The sequence below is a fragment of the Giraffa tippelskirchi genome, chromosome 2, assembly GCF_054371585.1.
Source record: "Giraffa tippelskirchi isolate mGirTip1 chromosome 2, T2T-mGirTip1v1.2.pri, whole genome shotgun sequence".
Lineage (NCBI taxonomy): Eukaryota > Metazoa > Chordata > Mammalia > Artiodactyla > Giraffidae > Giraffa > Giraffa tippelskirchi.
In genome coordinates, this window is record NC_137276.1 from 47,741,990 (window position 1) to 47,761,563 (window position 19,574).

General features: G+C 42.2%; 1 protein-coding gene across 11 annotated transcripts; it reads right to left on the reverse strand.

Annotated features, from left to right (window-relative positions):
• Positions 1 to 266: 266 nt before the first annotated feature.
• Positions 267 to 4,882, reverse strand: ZNF32 (zinc finger protein 32). Of its 11 annotated transcripts, none has more exons than XM_081560260.1 (4): positions 4,849 to 4,882; positions 3,809 to 4,022; positions 2,477 to 2,616; positions 267 to 1,206 (listed from the first exon to the last, which is right to left on the reverse strand). In XM_081560260.1, the coding sequence occupies exons 3-4, from the start codon at positions 2,544 to 2,546 to the stop codon at positions 455 to 457; spliced, it is 822 nt and encodes a 273-aa protein (XP_081416386.1). In that variant the 5' UTR covers positions 2,547 to 2,616; positions 3,809 to 4,022; positions 4,849 to 4,882; the 3' UTR covers positions 267 to 454. The 11 variants fall into 11 exon arrangements, with proteins under 11 accessions (XP_081416386.1, XP_081416351.1, XP_081416369.1 ...); XM_081560225.1 differs by having other exon boundaries at positions 267 to 1,248; XM_081560243.1 differs by having other exon boundaries at positions 4,649 to 4,882.
• Positions 4,883 to 19,574: the final 14,692 nt, after the last annotated feature.

The following is a 19,574-nucleotide window of genomic DNA, read 5'->3' on the forward strand; positions in this document are numbered from 1 at the left end:
AGTGTTCAATATGAGGGATTATTAGATTTGCCTCATAAATTTTGCCCACTGGTCTTGAATGCAAAACAAAATTAATTTGAATATGTAGAGAAGAAAAGAATCTTGGGATTGGTAAGGGGCTGGATTTTTTGTATAGGCCGATGGTGTCAATTGCAAATATAAAACCTGTATCTGCGACATAAATCTCCAGTTGTGTACTAAATTAATGGAGGTACCTTAGGAAATCAAGTCAAAATAAATGGACAGAAATTATGAACCATACGTGATAATGATAATAAACAAGACATTTATTTTTCATACTCATTTGGGGGGAAAAAGAAAACTCAGTTTGCTCTACCCAGTGATGGTCTTTCTGAAGGGGTCTCCATTCATTCCATAAAATTGAATAGGCTGTTTAATCTCAGGTGATTTTATGCTGTTAATTCACAAAGAGAACTTCCTCTGAAGAGAGTGGTTATAGGGTGAGCCTTTGTGAGCAGCTTCGCTGATGCACAGCCAGACTCCCTCTCTGAGTGAAGCTTTTCCCACACTGGCCACACAGATAGGGTGTCTCTCCTGTGTGGATTTTGCCATGCAGAACACAGTTTCCCCTGGTGTGGAAACTCTTCCTGCATTGTGCACAGGCATAGGGTTTCAGGCCTGTGTGGACTCTGATATGAACAATTAAGCTTCCTTTCTGACTGAAGGCTTTTCCACACTGATCACATCTATAGGGCTTCTCACCACTATGAACTCTTCTGTGAACAGCAAGGTTACTTTGATTCCTGAAGCTTCTCTGACAAATAGCACACTCATAGGGTTTCTGTCCCGTGTGGAGTCTTTCGTGAACGGCCAGACTACCTCGTTGACTAAAGCTTTTCCCACACTCCTTGCACTGATAGGGCTTCTCTCCTGTGTGTATTCGTTGATGTGTAACAAGATTGCCTTTGGCCCTAAAGCTTTTTCCACAATGGGTGCACTCAAAGGGCTTCTGACCAGTGTGGATTCTTTCATGTAACGTTAGACTACCCTTCTGCCTGAAGGATTTTCCACATTCCTGGCACTCATAGACCCTCTGTCTCACTCCAGGTGAATCTTCCTGTAGTGTCTTAGAATCTGGGGATTTTTGTTCCAGCTTCTCTCTTCTGAAAGAATTCTGGAAATCCCAGCTTGAGGATCCTGTGGCCTCAGAGTGATCATATTTGTGGTGGGCTTCTGTCATCACATCTGGTAAAATGAGAGGGAAGTCATGTAAGATGCACCAATATGCTGAGTGAGAAGAACAGGGAAAAAAGAAACAATGCTTTGAGTGCTTATTATGTGCCAAATATTATACTATAAACTTTGCATAGATAATTTAATCCTGAAAACAATCTTTTGTTACTGTTAAGGAAATGAACGTATAGGGAGATTGTCAAAGATCACTCGGCTAGGTAAGCATAGAATTAGGATTCAGACACAAGGACACTCTGTAGCAGTGTACTGCCTCTAAATTTAGTTTAATTTAGCTTCCCAAATAGTCTTGTGTATAGACATGATTATCTCCATTTTACAGATAAGAAAACAAGCCAGAAAAATAAAACAATATAAGATCACATTTAGTCCCATACCGAAGTTTTATCTGACACCAAGACAGGTGTGGATCCAGGTTGTATGGGGCCTAAAGTTTTAAATTTTGGAGAGATTCCCATTAAAAAGTAGTATAAAAGTAAGGACAGGACCTTGAAGAGACCAGTGTAACGGAAAGCTCCTGAAGCTTGTTTTGTAGGCTTCATGAGAAATCCATCTCTGCTCTAGTCTGTTCTCCCTAACAGTGGAGTAGAGTAAGCCTACGCTGTCAGGATATATGTAGCAGAATCCTGGGTACTTTACATCTATTAATTTTAATCACTGCAAATCTGCAAGATAGAGCTTATTGTCCCATTTTACAGATGAAGAGCCTGGAGCTCAAGAAGGTTAAATAACTTGTCTGATACCACAGATCCAGTCATGGCAATCATAGAATTTGATCCAAGGAATTTTTCCCTTTAAAATCCATGCTGTTTCAAGCTGCTAAGCTATGGTGAAAACTGAAGTTAGTTTTGGTTTGGAAGTTTTTCTCAACCCTTCCTATGCAGATATTGACAGTATTTCCCAATATTGCCCTGTATATGAGCCTCCTACTGCACTTTAAATATGAGTCCATTCATCACTAATAATAGTTTTCTTGGAGTCATCCTAGGTAGATTTCAACTTGTTCCTCTGTCTTACCGTTTCTCATTCAGTGATTGTGCTGAGATTTAAAACTGCTCATTCATTTTCTCAGATACTACCTCCATATCAAGACTGTTCCCTTGTTGTTTCTAACTCGAGCTTGTAGGCTTTCCCTGTAACCCCTAAAAATAGTGAGCTTCACCAAAGGAACATCTTCTCTGCATCCCCAGCCTGTTGTCCAGTGCTGTGAACAGGGACACTGATTATTGTGACTTGAGGGCATCCCAGCAATCAACAGACTCACTGAAAAAGGCTACATTCTGGGCATATCTTCCGTGACAGTCCAGCAGGGTAGCTGTTGGAAATCCAAACATGTCCACTCCTGCTGTATGAGCTTAATCACCACCTCTTCGTATGATTCTTCCATGGGCTGTACTTGAGTACCTAGGGAGGGAAAAACAAAAACAGAACAACAAAAACAGGAATGGATAAGAGAATTGATAAGTGAGAACAGTCAACAGGAGCTCTGGTTTGGGATATGAGTGAATGGAGGAAATCTTGTTTGCCTGATGTAATACAGGTCATCTATAACATAACTGCAAAATGGGCCAAGAGGTACCATAGCTACTTATAAATGAGTCCCGGAGGAAGCAAGAGGTGCAAAAGCAGAGAAGACAAAAAGCAAACATGTTTCTCTTCCTGCCTATGCCAAGAAAATGGCCCTTACTATTTGTACCTTAGCTTTCGCAGGGGATTGGAATCTTCTACTTCCTTCCCCCACCTAACTGCCTGCTATTTTATCCTCCAAGCTTCCAGAGGAATTCAGAATATAAAAAACAACATTTCAGCCTTCATAATTGGTTCTGTGATTGAAATGTCTCTGACTCTCCTCTCCAGTCCCCTCTAGACTATTAGGACAAAACAAGAGCTTTCATATTTCCTTTTAGCACTTCTTGGGAGGCTCTTCAAGATATGAGAATGCCAGTTCTGAGGAAGCATACTACTTGTCAATTCTTAGAAAAAGAAGAACTACTTCAGATTCCAAATCAAGTAACTTGCCCCAAGTCCCAGAGCCAGTACAGAGTCAAGGTGGAGCAAAGGTTCAAATCCAAGACTTCTTGGATCCAAAGCCTATGTCTAGACAATTCTTTACTTTCTTATCACTAAAAAGCGAATGGAACAGAGCTTGACCAGACTTTACTATTCTTCCAATCCTAGGAATCCTCCTACTCCATATTATCATTTTCTATTTTGGGGGGAATATTCTTATTTCAGGACCCTAATTACTGAATTCTTACACTTAATGCAGTGGTTCAGTGTGTATAATCTTTGTTTCCCTCTAACATATCCCATGAAAATGCTGGCCTCCTGATTTAATGAAATTAGCAGTGTGATGTTACAATTCTTTGTTAACCCAAGCATCTGGTCATCTTGACAGCTGCACTTTCTGCTACATGCTGTGATGACTGTAGAGGCATGAAAAACTCTTATTTGCAAGACTCAGCTCCAGTTTGCATTGCAAGCCACCAAGCAATGTCCTATTAGTGTCAGGACATTATAGCACCATTCACTAGGAAGTCCTAGGTGTTACTGATCAACCCCACATCCACCAAGAGTCTGAAAAGTACATGGGTACCTGCTGCCTGAGGCTGGACCCTGTCCTTGGTGAGTCAACATATAGTTTGCTCAGAACACCTTGGGTAGAATTTTCAGCTGTGCCTCTCCACATGCTGTGAGATATTCAAGTAACAGCTCAGCTATGTTTCAAGAACCTCCTGATTAATGAAGGGAAATTGCCATATTTTTCTCCATAGGTTCCACAGGTGTGAGGAATCAAATTCCTGAAGTTTCTGTGGAAAGACACTTTATAATAGAAAATAGTGCTTTTTCCTATCAAGAAAGCCATTATATCCTGCTCACAATGAGGCCATGAGAGACGAATCTTACCCTCTGTCTCCCCTTAAATGACACTGGGGGAAGTAACCAAACAGCCCAGACCTATTCACTCATTTACTAAATGCTGTAATATCAAGTAGCTTCTGGGAGACTCAGAGAGTCAAACGTGAAGGGCCTCTGACATGACCTAACAGACTTAAGGCCTCAAGTTGAGAGTCCTCAGTGAAGGACCAGGACAGGGAGAACTCGGCTGTATCCGGGGCATAGTTTCTTAGATTCTGGGGAGGGGTGATTATTTCCCCAGCACACCAGAATTCACTTTGTCCTTTCCCATTTCCCCACTCAGAGGAATTTGTCCTTTCTTTCACCCAGCCTAGAGACTGCATTTCCCGTCTCCATCTTCTGAAGCCCTCCCCGCGGGCCCGGAGGCACACCTGCCCGTGGTCCCTCTCGCGTCTCCAGGTGCGGGGCCTTCCCGCACTCACAGCCCTGCCTTGCGGCAGAGGGGCCCCTGCTCCTCCCGACATACTCTCTGCCATTTCCCGCCTCAGCGATTTCCCCACCCGGACCCGCGCCAGACCTCAGCACCCCGCTCTCCGGTCCAGCTAGACCTTTCCTTGCGGGCCGCAGACCTCTCGCCTCGCAGCTGGCCTCTCTGGGTAGGCTCCAGGCTGGTCAGGCCTGCTCGGGGACGCGAGGGGGTGGAGGTCGGAGGCGGCGGCCTGAAGGCGGGGCCCTGCCTCTTCTGGGTGTACTGACCCAGCCAGCGGCCTCACTCACCACAGCCGCGCGCGCCCGCAGACAGACAAAGGCCGGCACCGAGCCCTTAGGAACGCCGGCGCGAGCGGACCGGACTACAACTCCCAGGAGGCTCCGCGCGAGCCCTAGCCCCGTGCCTTGGCGGCCCCGGCTTCCCCGAGCACTGTGGGAAACGTAGTTCAGCGATTCGACCCGCCACTCGGGCTTGGCGGGCCTCGGCGAGCGCTGGGCGCTCAGGTCACTCCTGTCTGGACCGAGTCAGAGGCGCCGACTTGTTCGCGGCCATAGAGAGAGGACCAAGAGCGCCAAATGGCCACTCAGATTAGCCAGGCATGGGATGAGAGCTTGGTGAAGCCATCCTCCGAGCCAGGGTTCTTGCTTGGCATTGTGGAAGGAAACAAAGCGTTGGGAAGAAATGAGTTGATAAAGCGTGGGGTGCTTAGGGTTTTGTGTTGAGCAGTTCCCTGAGCCAGGCATAGGTGTTCTGAAATTAGAGTTCTGAGGCAAGGAGCAAATATTTCAAGCGAAGTCTGTGGGAGAAGAGAATTTGAAACACCACAGGAGAATTCCAAGACGTAGTGTCGAGGGAGTGTGTAATTTCCTTGGTTCTGTCTCATGGCAACAAAAATTTGAAGCGATGGACGGACTAGTGTTACAGCCCTCGAAGGGACCAGTGTTACAGGTCCATGTTATAGCTCAGTTTTATTTAGAAAGTAACGGAAAATACAGCCTCCAGGCATGAGGCCATGCCAACCCAAAAGAAGAAAGGCCCCTGGCCAATTTTGGCCCCTCTTTTATATGTTTTTTCTCCTCCCCCTGAGCCTTCCCTATGTAAATTGGGCTAGCCAGGAGGGCTGTTTTACCTGTGGTTCTCACTCCTGTCCTCCTCAGACCTTCCTTTGTTCTACTTTCTTGGGCTTTCCCCTTTGTTGTCCTTTAACCACCGCCATTCTGGACTCCCTTTTTCCTATTCTGACTACCTAACAGTAGGAAAGGAGGATAGTTAAATCTGGTGGACAGCTATGCCCTTCGGATACTGTCAGTGAGAATTTGCACCCGGAATAACGGATAAGAGATCAGGTTTGGATTTGTCTTGAATTTGCTTGTCAGCTCCATCACTGACTAGCTGCAGGATTCTGGACAGGCTTCTTACCTGGTGGGGAACCAAGGATAGGATCAGGTGGCAGCTTCAGTGGCTAGGTGAAGGCTTCTTGAAAGGGTCAGGGTCTTGGCCAGCCTCCTCCCCCAGAACCATCATATTGCTTCAGAGCAAAGGCAGGTTAGTATGTGAGTCAACTCAGAAAAAAACAATCGTTCTACACGTACCCCATGAATTATGGAGAGAAAAGAGTATTTTCTAGGGTAATAAATAGATTTTTTTCTTAACTGACTATGTGTCTGAAGAACTGACAAATTGTAAGCCCTAAAAATTACTCCTGTTTCAAATCCTAAAAGATGATGCTGTGAAAGTGCTGCACTAAATAGACCAGCAAGTTTGGAAAACTCAGCAGTGGCCACAGGACTGGAAAAGGTCAGTTTTTATTCCAGTCTCAAAGAAAGGCAATGCTAAAGAACGTTCAAACTACCGCCCAATTGCACTCATCTCACATGCTAGCAAAGTAATGCTCAAAATTCTCCAAGCTAGATTTCAACAGTATGTGAACCAAGAACTTCCAAATGTTCAAGCTGGTTTTAGAAAAGACAGAGGAACCAGAGATCAAATTGCCGACATTTGTTGGATCATAGAAAAATCAAGAGAATTCCAGAAAAACATCTACTTCTGCTTCATTGACTACGCTAAAGCCTTTAACTGTGTGGAACATAACAAACTGTGGAAAATTCTTCAAGAGATGGGAATATCAGACCACCTTACCTGAGAAATCTGTATGCAGATCAAGAAGCAACAGTTAGAACTGGACTTGGAACAACGGACTGGTTCCAAATTGGGAAAAGGGTATGTCAAGGCCGTATGTTGTCACCTTGCTTATTTAACTTGTAGGCAGAAATGCCAGTCTGGATGAAGCACAAGCTGGAATCAAGATTGCAGGGAGAAATATCAACAACCTCAGATATGCAGATGACACTACATTTATGGCAGAAAGCAAAGAGAAACTAAAGAACCTCTTGGTGAAAGTGAAAGAGGAGAATGAAAAAGCTGGCTTAAAACTCAACTTTCAAAAAACTAAGATCGTGGCATCCGGTCCCATCACTTCATGGCAAATAGATGGGGAAACAGAGGAAACAGTGACAGACTTTATTTTTTTTTGGACTCCAAAATCACTGCAGATGGTGACTGCAGCCATGAAATTAAAAGACGCTTGCTCCTTGGAAGGAAAGCTATGACAAACCTGGACAGCATATTAAAAAGCTGACAAAGGTCCATCTAGTCAAAGCTATGGTTTTTCCAGTAGTCATTTATGGATGTGAGAGTTGGACCATAAAGAAAGCTGGGTTCTGAAGGATGATGCTTTTGAACTGTGGTGTTGGAGAATACTCTTGAGAATTCCTTGGACTGCAAGGAGATCAAACCACTCAATCCTAAAGGGAATCAGTCCTGAATATTCATTGGAAGGACTGATGCTGAAACTGAAGCTCTAATACTTTGGCCCCTGATGCGAAGAACTGACTCATTGGAAAAGCCCCTGATGCTGGGAAAGATTGAAGGCAGGAGGAGAAGGGTATGACAGAGGATGAGATGGTTGGATGGCATCACAGACTCAATGCACATGAGTTTGAGCAAGCTCTGGGAGTTGGTGAAGGACAGGGAAGCCTGGCATGCTGCAGTCCATGGTGTCACAAAGAGTTGGACATGACTGAGCTGCACTGAAGAATCACTCAGTACATGGGGCAAGAGCTCTTTTTTTAATGGGACTTCTCTGAAGAGCCACTCAAGCACAGGCAGTCAAATCCTTAACCCTGTTTTATGATACTGGGAGGGGGCACAGGTTGATTTTGAGAACCTGTGAGATAAAGCCTCTCTTAAATGCCTTAGGTCACCTTCAAATGTATTTTTATAGGGTCTTGGTCTCAGAGGGAATTTGAACAGGGAAGACTGGCATTAAAGTTCATGGTGACTGAGACTGCTTGGCTTCCTCCCCCTTGGAACCGCCCTTGTTTTCCTTCATCCTGGAGCTCTCCTCAGTGTACTTCTCTCTAGGCTCCCTGCTCCAGAGCTCCCACTCAGAGACTATCCTGTTGAATGAGGGGTTTCACAAGGAATGCTTCCTTTTGCTAGGTCTGTGTTCTCTACCAAAAAGCCACCTGTTAAACAAAACATTTAATTTAACACAGTGTGCAAAGTGTAATAAGTTGATTCCTAAATGTTAGTTATTACTATTACTAACAACACATCATTATGTAAATTCTTTGACTTGTATGTCCTGAGCCCTTTTTAAATGTCAGGTACTGTGCTGGGTTTTGGGGACACAAATGTCAACAAGATAGACTCCTTTCTCCTAGGAAGGGAGCTGACAATCTAGTTGAGAAGAATCCACCACCTTCCTTAAACATGGGCCAGTAGCTGTCTCATAGAGAATTTCCTGCACGGGAAACTGTCCTGTAGGCCCCACTCCCAAAAGACCTCTCAGCATGAACGCAGGGCTCCCTGTGGTGCCTCCTTCATTACTTGTTCCAGCATCAGAGAGAGAAAAGGGTAGAGCCTTAGGGGGCTGGCACAATCACCGCTCTTTTTTTCCTTCTGCACAGCCACAGATACTTTATTTTCAAAGCCCAGGTGGCCCAAAGCAAGGGCCAGTTCTTGCACCTGATTGAATGGTGCCGTATGAGTGTCTTTGCTCCCTTTTCTCCCAAGGCTGTGTCAGTAAGACTGTGTGGGTCACCCCCAGGACTGGGAGTCATTTTTCCTGCTGATAAACAACACCCAGCACCTAGAAGTCCTGTCAGTTCTGTTGAGGTCAGGATCAGCTGTGGTTGTTGGGACATTTCAGTTCCTATTGTGAAAGTAGATGACAAATCTTTGGTGGGAAAAGGTGACTATAAAGGGGGAATGGTCACCTTTCACAACAAATCTTCAGGTGTCTCAAGAAAGTGGACACATTGAATAGAATGTAGAGGAGAAAGCAGTTAGGAATGGAGTTGATGAGACCCATGTGAGACCCACCCACCATCCCCTTGACACACACTTAGCAGTCTTTACCCAGATCCTACACGGGGCTGAGTCCTCAACCACTGCCTGCATCTTAAGACACACACTCAACAGGAAGGAGGGAAGCTGGGTGAGGGTGTCAGCAGGTGAGGGTGTCAGCAATGTAAATTTAAAATATTGTCAAAAAACTATTCTTTTACTTCACATGCATTTCAAAACATTACAGAAGGACAAACAGTTCAATAACTGATGCTACAACAAAAGGCAAACCATTTGGCAAAAAAAAAGGTAAATGTTTATGTAACTCCTATCCCAAGATAGCCTTCAGATGGATTACATGTAAAATGTAAAACCCAGATCTATAAAAGACCCAGAAGAATGTATGGTTTAATATTTTAAAATCTTGGCATAGGAAAGGTTTCCATAACCATGGTAACAAAGGCAGAAACAATTAAGAATAAGATTGCTGGATTTGACTCCATTAAAATTCAATAGCTCTGTGTCAGCAACATCATTAAATGAAGTTAACACATGCTAGGAAAATGTTAATAATTGTCATATTTAAAGAGACCATGCAAATCAATAAGAAAGAGAAAACATTTCAATGGAAATTTGGCAAAGGATAGCAACTCATACATACATAAAAATAGAATTCAGGAAAAGTACTCAGACCCTATTAATTTTTGAAAGTGCTAATTGAAACAAAGAAAAATTTTCCCTAGCTAGTGAATGGCAAAGTATTGCAAAGAGGACTAGGGAAATAGAAATTTTTCATCCCTGTGTTAATTGAGACAGTCATTCTGATTAGATATTTGCTAATATGTATCAAAAAGCCCTAAAAATATACATATGACTGCTACAGTTTTTTTTTTTCCTTAGGAAAATGAAAAATGAAATAATTGTATCCTAAATATGAAATGAAAGCTGTGGAATTCTGCAGTAAAGTCTAAAGTGAATTATTGACTTGGAAAGGATTCCTGGTTCCTTTGAAGGGAGAGACTGCCCCAGAAGCTTTCATGAGATGGCATGATGCTCAAGGAAAGGTAAGGGCTTCTTTTGCTGCCATATTCTCAACAAAGTCCTTGGATCCATAGTGGTAGAATGAGGATCTGCCCTCCTGGAGGAGTTTATCAGAATAATTTTCACTATGCCTCAAGTCTTTGTTTACTCCAGTCCCCATGAGAAATGCAACCCCCTTACAAATCCCCATCTCATCCCACTACTCCGTTCATTCACTGAACTAACCAGTCTTCCCATCCCTCTGAAACCATCACACTAGGTCCAACATGGAGACCAGTGCTGGGGAGAAAGCTGGCTTTCTTTCATACCCCTCCTGCTCAGTGGACAAGCTTGAGTAGCTGAACTCACCAGAAAGAAAGGGGTCTGTGATTTAATGCAATTCTATGGAGGGTTGTTAGTACCTTGATTAGAGCCATACAAGTCTCTTGACTTGCCAGCTATTTCTCAGAGCTGGAAATCATCTTGGCCTCTCCTTGGAAAAGCCATTCCTGTTCTCTGCAGCTACTGCTGTCTCTGCACAATTATGTCTTCTCACTAAGTAGTTTGATCTCACTACTCTTACCTGATTTATAAATTCAGGACACTAATAATTTGGGCTTAATGATGCCTTGTGTGTGCCTCTTAGCTTTTGTAACCTCAAAATTCCTTCAGCTATTCAAATAGAAATTATTTATTGTTCAGTTCAGTTCAGTCGCTCAGTTGTGTCCGACTCAGTCCCCATGGACTGCAGCACGCCAGGCTTCCCTGTCCATCACCAATTCCCGGAGCCTTCTCAAACTCATTTCCATTGAGTTGGTGATGCCATCCAACCATCTCATCCTCTATCATCCCCTTCTCCTCCTGCCCTCAATCTTTCCCAGCATCAGGGTCTTTTCCAATGAGTCAGTTCTTTGAATCAAGTGGCCAAAGTTTATCCTTAAGGGAGCTATTTATGCATGCTTCCGATATTTTTAAATTCTTGCCACTTATTTCTAGCATATAACTAGCTGTGCCTTTCTACATTTAGCCTCTTGACGGAATTGCTTATAAACCAGAATATGGGAGGGAAAGTTTGGGGTGGGAACTGATGCCCTGCACTTAGTATATATTTGCATGTTTCCGGGGCTATGGGCCTGGCCATCATTTCCTGCTGAGCCTTTCATGTCTAGAGCTGATTATTCTGTTTGGTATCATTTAATGGGGCTGCCATAAGTTCCCTTTAGGATATAGAGGCTGCTTGACACAAAAAGAGGAGGTGCCCTTTGTTGTGTGTGTGAGTGTTATGCTCTCATAATGTGCCTTCTGAGTAAGTGTCAGGGAGGAGCACAGCCCATTTTGTAGGGAGGCCTCCAAAGCAACGAGAGGTTAAGATGTGAATGCGACTGCAGGTGGGAGCTTAGCTTCTCAGGTTGTCTGTTATATTTGAAACAAAGACACAGCATTTAGAATTAAGGAACATTTGACAAAATATGCTCTTTAGAAACTTGTTTACCATGATCAGTTTATATTAAGTCAAAAGATAGGTATACATTATAAAACAATAAAATAGAATTAACTGATAGAATCTGAGCTCTAGAGCTTCCCAGAGTCTGAAATCTACAAAGTATTATAATTCATTATGATATAAAAGAACAAATACATTACAAAAAAAGAAGAAAAATCTTACAGGCAATGACCCCTTTCCCAATTTGGCAAAACTAGTAACAATGAATGCTTCTATAGGAGGTACAAAATTGTGCCATTGACAACTTGCTCAGTTATTTCTTAAGTAATAATTGGCCAGAGTGGGAAACTAAAGAATATAGCAACATAATGTTTATTAAATAACAACTGAACTAACAACATATAAAATTATCTAAAATTCTGTAATGTTTATCAAAGCAATACTCAAAAGAAAATTCACATAATGTATTTTATCATCGACAAAGAAAAAAGAAAAGAAGAAAAAATTCAATTTACATTACTTGGAAAAGATGACTCAAAGATGTGAAAGACAAAAATAATATTAATAAAAGGAGAAATAAATTAGAAAACACAGAAGATAAAAGTTACAAACCCCCCAAAACACAACTCACTAAAAATATCTGATCAAGAAAAACAGATCAATATGTACAAACAATATTTAATTAGGAAAGAGTATGGCAAAGATAATATAAGCTGGAATCAAGATTCCTGGAAGAAATATCAATAACCTCAGATATGCAGATGATACCACCCTTACGGCAGAAAGCAAAGAACTAGAGAGCCTCTTGATGAAAGTGAAAGAGGAGAGTAAAAAAAGTTGGCTTAAAACTAAACATTCAGAAAACTAAGATCATGGCATCCAGTCTCATCACTTCATGGCAAATAGATGGGGAAGCAATTGAAACAGTGAAAGACTATTTTTTGAGGTGCCAAAATCACTGCAAATGGTGACTGCAGCCATGAAATTAAAAGACGCTTGCTCCTTGGAAGAAAAGCTATGACAAACCTAGACAGCATATTAAAAAGCAAAGACATTACTTTGCCAACAAAGGTCTGTCTAGTCAAAGCTATGGTTTTACCAGTAGTCATGTATGGATGAGAAAGTTGGACTATAAAGAAAGCTGAGCGCCAAAGAATTGATGCTTTTGAACTGTGTTGTTGGAGAAGACTCTTGAGAGTCCCTTGGACTGCAAGGAGATCCAACCAGTCCATCCTAAAGGAAATCAGTCCTGAATATTCATTGGAAGTGTTGATGTTGAAGCTGAAGCTCCAATACTTTGGCCACCTGATGCGAAGAACTGACTTATTGGAAAAGACCCTGATTCTGGGAAAGATTGAAGGTAGGAGGAGAAGGGGACGACAGAGGATGAGATGGTCGGGTGGCATCATAGACTCGATGGGCATGAGTTTGAGTAAACTACGGGAGTTGGCGATGGACAGGGAGGCCTGGCGTGCTGCAGTCTGTGGGATCACAAAGAGTCAGACGCAACTAAGCGACTGAACTGAACTGAATAGATATTTTGGGGTCTTTGGTTTCACTGATGACCACCAGAGGGCACAATAACATAAAATTTTTTTTTTCCCTTCCCTTTTCTTTGCTAAGAAGTTCTGGATGAGTTCTGGGCTGTTTATTTGACAGACACTATGGGGTTTGTGGTGGGGGGTGGGGGTGAAGTGGAGGAGGAGCCAGCCTGCTTAAGAGTTAGTTTCAGAAGGGATCAAGGAGATTTGGGTTTGCCCACCTTCCATTGGACCTAGTGCATGAATGCTTAGTTGTCTTTGACTCTTTGTGACCCTATGGACTGTAGCCCAACAGGCTCCTCTGTCCATGGAATTTTCCAGGCAAGAATAATGGAGTTGGTTGCCATCTCCTTCTCCAGGGTATCTTCCTGCCCCAGGGATCAAACACATGTCTCTTGTGACTCCTGCATTGACAGGTGGATTCTTGCTCAACTGTGCCACCTGCAGATTTTTTACAGTCTGAGCCACCAGGGAAACCACCAGGGAAGCCCACCTTCTGTTGCAGGGAACATCAAAATGAGGATCCTAAAGCCCTGACAGGAAAAGAAAAGAAAAAGACATGTAATTTATAGCATGAATTAGTAAATGGATATAATTTCCAGGAAAAAAAAATAATGGATTTCTGAACAGGAAAATCTGCTAGCGCAAAATGCAGTTGAAGTTCACTCCTGGAGCACCAGAGATGGGGGGATTTTGCTTCTCTTCTTTGTGTTGAAAGTGCTTCAGAAACTCAGAAAGGCAGAATTAATTGGCTTCTAACTCGTCCATGCCCCGAGAGGGTAAACAATCCTTCCGGAATAGCAGTGCTAAATTAGAAAAGAAATTTATCAAAGTTCCTTTCTGGCCCAAAGATTTTTTTTTTAATTATTAAATAACTTCCAAGGGCCATCTTTGGCCCTGTGGTAGAAAGTGTACCAGTATAAAAGTCACACACCTGTCACAAACCCACCCTTTTGTGACTTTGGGCATATGACTTCAAATGACTCAAATAATGACAACGATCTTGCCTGTGGCATGGAGCGGTGAACGTTAATTCTGGTAGTAACGTTTCACTTTTTGAAAACATAAGACTGTCTGTGTATGTAAGGGTTTCATGTTACCCAGTGGGCCTAGAACTAGTCTCTCCCCTAGAACTAGCACCTCCCACAGTGCTGTCAGTATGCAGTTTTTGAGCCTTACATCTTTCTCTGCTACATTAGCAAGTTATATACATGTCTCCTCTTGACTATGAGAGCAAGATCTTGACCCAGAGCATTTGTGAACCTCTTCATTCCTGAGCAGTGTCATACATGTTCAGTTCAGCTCAGTTGTTCAGTTGTGTCCGACTCTATGGACTGCAGTACGCCAGGCTTCCCTGTTTATCACCAACTCCTGGAGCTTACTCAAACTCATGTCCATCGAGTCAATGATGCCATCTGACCATCTCATCCTCTGTCGTCCCCTTCTCCTCCTACCTTCAATCTTTCCCAGCATCTTTCCCAGGGTCTTTTCCATTAAGTCATTTCTTCACATCAGGTGGCCAAATATTGGAGCTTCAGCTTCAGCATCAGTACTTCCAATGAATATTTAGGACTGATCTCCTTTAGGATGGACTGGTTGGATCTCCTTGCAGTCCAAGGGACTCTCAAGAGTCTTCTCCAACAACACAGCTGGAAGCATCAATTCTTCAGTGCTCAGCTTTCTTTATAGTCCAACTCTCACATCCATAAATGACTACTGGTAAAACCATAGCTTTGACTAGACAGACCTTTGTTGGCAAAGTAATGTCTCTGTTTTTTAATATGCTGTCTAGGTTGATCATAACTTTTCTTCCAAGGAGCAAGCGTCTTTTAATTTCATGGCTGCAATCACCATCTGCAGTGATTTTGGTGCCTCAAAAAATAGTCTTTCACTGCTTCAATTGCTTCCCCATCTATTTGCCATGAAGTGATGGGACTGGATGCCATGATCTTAGTTTTCTGAATGTTTAGTTTTAAGCCAACTTTTTCACTCTCCTCTTTCACTTTCATCAAGAGGCTTTTTAGTTCTTCTTTGCTTTCTGCCATTAGGGTGGTATCATCTGCATGTCTGAGGTTATTGATATTTCTCCTGGCAATCTTGATTCCAGCTTGTGCTTCATCCAGTCCAGCATTTCTCATGATGTACACTGCATATAAGTTAAATAAGCAGGGTGACAATATACAGCCATGATGTATTCCTTTCCCGATTTGTAACCTGTCTGTTGTTCCATGTCCAGTTCTAACTGTTGCTTCCTGACCTGCAAACAGATTTCTCAGGAGACAGGTCAGGTGATCTGGTATATCCATCTCTTTAAGAAGTTTCCAAAGTTTGTTGTGATCCACACAGTCAAAGGCTTTGACATAGTCAATAAAGCAGAACTGGATGTTCTTCCAGAACTCTCTTGCTTTTTCGATGATCCAGCGGATGTTGGCAATTTGATCTCTGGTTCCTCTGGCTTTTCTAAATCCAGGTTGAACATCTGGAAGTTCACTGTTCACGTACTGTTGAAGCCTGGCTTGGAGAATTTTGAGCATTACTTTGCTAGCGTGTGAAATGGGTGCAATTGTGCGGTAGTTTGAGCGTTCTTTGGTATTGCCTTTCTTTGGGATTGGAATGAAAACTGACCTTTTCCAGTCCTGTGACCACTGTTGAGTTTTCCAAATTTGCTGGCATACTGAGTGCAGCACTTTCACAGCATCATCTTTTAGGATTTGAAATAGCTCAACTGGAATTCCATCACCTCCACCTCCAGGGTCATACATGTAGCAGATACTCAAAGAATATTTACTAAGGGGGTACATGAAACTTTGTTCAGTAATACCAATGCCTCTCCTCTTCATTCTAACCCTAGAGTAGCCAAAGCATACAGATTGGGAAAAAAGTGTCATCAGTCACTGTCATGGTGGTATATGTAGAAAATCCTTTGGATAATAAAAATAAAATCACTAGAAAATACTTTGAATTTTGTATGGTCACAGGACACAGTCAGTTAACAATTGTATTCATACATAATGGCAACACAGAATTAGAAAATGAAAGAAAAGCACTTTTTATAATAGTGTCAAAACATCAAATATCTATGAAGAAATTAGCAAAATACATACAACATCTCTATACTAAAAGCTGCAAAATAGTGCTGAGAAAAATTAAGGCAGACCTAAATAAGTGGAGAGGTATATTATGTTTATTAATTCAGTTAAGATGGCATTTCTCTCAAAATGGATTTATAGGCTCAGTGGAAGTCCCAGAGAGACTTTTAAATTTATTTTAAAAAATGTTTATTTTGTTTTTGGTTGTGCTGGGTCTTTGTTGCTGCACCTGGGTTTTCTCTAGTTTTGGAGAGCAGGCTTCTCATTGAGATGGCTCCTCTTGTTGCAGACACAGGCTCTAAGCTTGAGGACTTCAGTAGTTGCAACAGGAGAAGTAGAATGTGTAGGTTCAGTAGTTGTGGTGCACGGGCTTAGATGCTCTGAGGCATTTGGAATCTTCCCAGACCAAGGATCAAATCTGTGTCTCCTGCATTGGCAGGGGGATTCTTACCCACTGTACCACCAGGGAAGTCCTCAGTAAGACTTTTTAAGACGTAGACAGCTGATTCTAAAATTTACAGAGAACGGCAAAGAATCTAGAATAACTAAAACAATCTTTTAAAAGAGGAACAATGTTAGAGAACTTATCTAACCTGATTTCAAGAGTTATTATAAACTAGTAATAAGGAGAGTGTTTATTGACATAAGAATAGACAAACCAATGGGACAGAATAGAGAGTCAAGAAACAGACTCACACAGTCAATTAATTTTCTACAATGGTACCAGATCAACCCAATTGGGAAAGAAGGTCTAATAAATACAGTGTTTAACACTTAATAATTGTACCTAAAAAAAAAAGGAAACTCAACCCCTATCTCACTACATACACAAAAATTAAGATGAATCATAGCCCTAAAAATAAAAACTAGGACCATAAAGTATCTACAAAATTACATAGGAGATTGTTTTTATGACTTTGGAGTAGGCCAATTTTCTTAGGACACAAAAACACCAATCATTAAAAAATAATAAATTAGCCTTTGTAAAATATTTCTATTAAAACGGGAAAAGGACTTGAATAGACATTTCTCCAAAGATGATCTACAGATGGCCACTAAACACACAAAAACGCACACATCACTAATCACTAGGGGAGTTAAAATCAAAACCACATTGAGATACTACTTCACATGCAATAGGATGGCCATTATATATACATTAATATCAAGTATTTTGGTGAGAATGTGGCAAAATTGGAACCCTTGTGCACTCTTGGTGGAAATGTAAAATGGCACTGCCGTTGTGGAAATGATGTGGCACTCCTCAAAAAAGTCAACATAGCAATTCCACCTCTGGGTAAATACCTAGAAGAATCAAAGCATGGACTCGAACAGACATTTGAATACCAATGTTTATGGAAGCATTATTCACAATAGCCAAAAGTAGAAACAACCCACATGTCCATCCATGGATGAATGGATAAGCAAGATGTGTATATACCTGAAATGGAATATTATTCAGTTTTAAATAGGAAGGAATTCTAATACATGCTACAGCATAGGTAAACCTGGATAATCTTGAAAGCAGTCACAAAAGGACAAATATTGCATGATTCCATTTATGTGAGGTACCTGGAGCAGTCAAATTCATAGAGACGAATTTGAATGGTGGTTGCCAGCAGCTTCAGGGAGGAAAAAATGGGAAGTTACGGTTTAATGGGTACAGAGTTTAGTTTGGGATGATGCAAAAATTCTGGAGATGGATAGTGCTGATGGTTTTACAACAATGTAAATGTTTATTCCATGCCACTGAGCTGTATATTTAAAAATGGTTAAAATGGTTAATTTTGGCGTGTATATTTAGCAGCAGTAATACAGAGAGACTGTGTGCATATTTGTCATCACAGAATTTGTGAAGGCAAAGGCAAGTTGTGATGCATCTAACCGACACAGCAGAGGCTAATGCATGTCTTTAACAGCACACCCCAGCTTGTTCCAGAGTTCCTCAGAGGTGCCTGCAGCTAAACACAGTCATCTAACACTTAATGGGTGCTTGCTCTGTGTGTGGATCCTCTTCCAAGAGCTCTATGGGTGGTATAATATTTATTTTTTTATTTATTTGGTTGTGCTGGGTCTTAGTTGCAGCATGCAGGATCTTTTAGTGGTGGCCTTTGGGATCTAGTTCCCTGATCTGGGATCGAACCTTGGCACTCTGCACTGGGAGCTGGGACTCTTAACTACCTAACCATCAGAGAAGTCCCTCTATGGATGGTGATTTGTGTTTCCTCTTCACAGCTTTAAGAGGCAGGTAATTACCCTCCTGAGGAAGGGGGTTAAATCAGGGGAGCCACAGTGATGAGCGTGCCACAACCCTCAAGGCAAGAAAGAAGTGGAACCACAGAGCCTCTGTGGTCCAGCCCCAGGTTCATATCTCTGACCACTGGACACCCTGTTTCCTGCATATCCTCTTTCAGCTCCCTCTGCCACTCCTCAGGCTCTCCTTTCAGGCATTTGTCTTCTTTTCATGTGCAGAATCCCGTTCTGTTTTGAGGAAGCGAACACAGCGGGCCTGAGCCCCCAGCTCTTCTGTCCCACTGCTGCCACAGGAGCCCTTGTGGGGCCACCTGACACTTCTTTTGGAAGCAGACAGAAGGTCAAGCATTCTAACCTGCTTGTCTTCTTCGGAGACTTGTTCTTTCATATATCCTCTCTTGTTCCCAAATGTTCTTTCTTTTTTCAGGAAAAGATGTTGTGGGGATAAGAACAATACAACAGTAGAAGAATACTGAAAAAAAGAGGAAAAATTTGTTACTAATTCTGTCAAACAGAGAAAAGCATCATGAACATTTCTGTTAAAGGCTCAATGTGGTCATAGTGGTAAATAAAAATTGCCCACCCAATCAAATGGATATTATTAATGATAACATAACCATTCCCACACCGTTGAACATTTAAGATATTTCATATTTGCAATTTAATGTTGGGTGATATTCTAAAGCCTCCCCCCCCATTAGGATAATTTTACACTATTCTCTCTTATTGCAGCAGCTTCTGTTGCTGCCCCTCCCTTCTGGAGGTCCCTTAGAGGTACTCCTGCCCACTTTGAGATTTTGAATCCCCCCAGTAAGTTGGTCTCAGAGACTCCCTGTGGCTCAGAAGTCACCTTGGACCCCTTCCCTGCCTGGAAGTCTCTTTGGCTTATATGTCAGTGGATGGAAAAGGGCACAACCACAGCTGACCCCAGAAGCATCAGACCACGTGTTGCCACACAGAGACACAAATCACCTCCTTGAGCAGCCTCTTGGCTCACATTTGGTACCTACAGTTGGCAAGTTGGTGTGCCCTCTGGACATCTTGTAGTCCGTAGGCCCTGTGGAGGGTCCCAGAAGAGCTCACTGAGCCCAAGTGAGCGTCTGTCACACAGTGATTTCCAAGAATTAAGAACGATGTTACTTAGAAGGCCGCTTAGCAAGTGTTTTTTTTTTTTTTTTTATAAATTTATTTATTTTAGTTGGGGGCTAATTACTTTACAATATTGTAATAGTTTTTGCCATACATTGACATGAATCAGCCATGGGTTTACATGTGTTCCCCTTCCTGGACCCCCCACCCACCTCCCTCCCCATCCC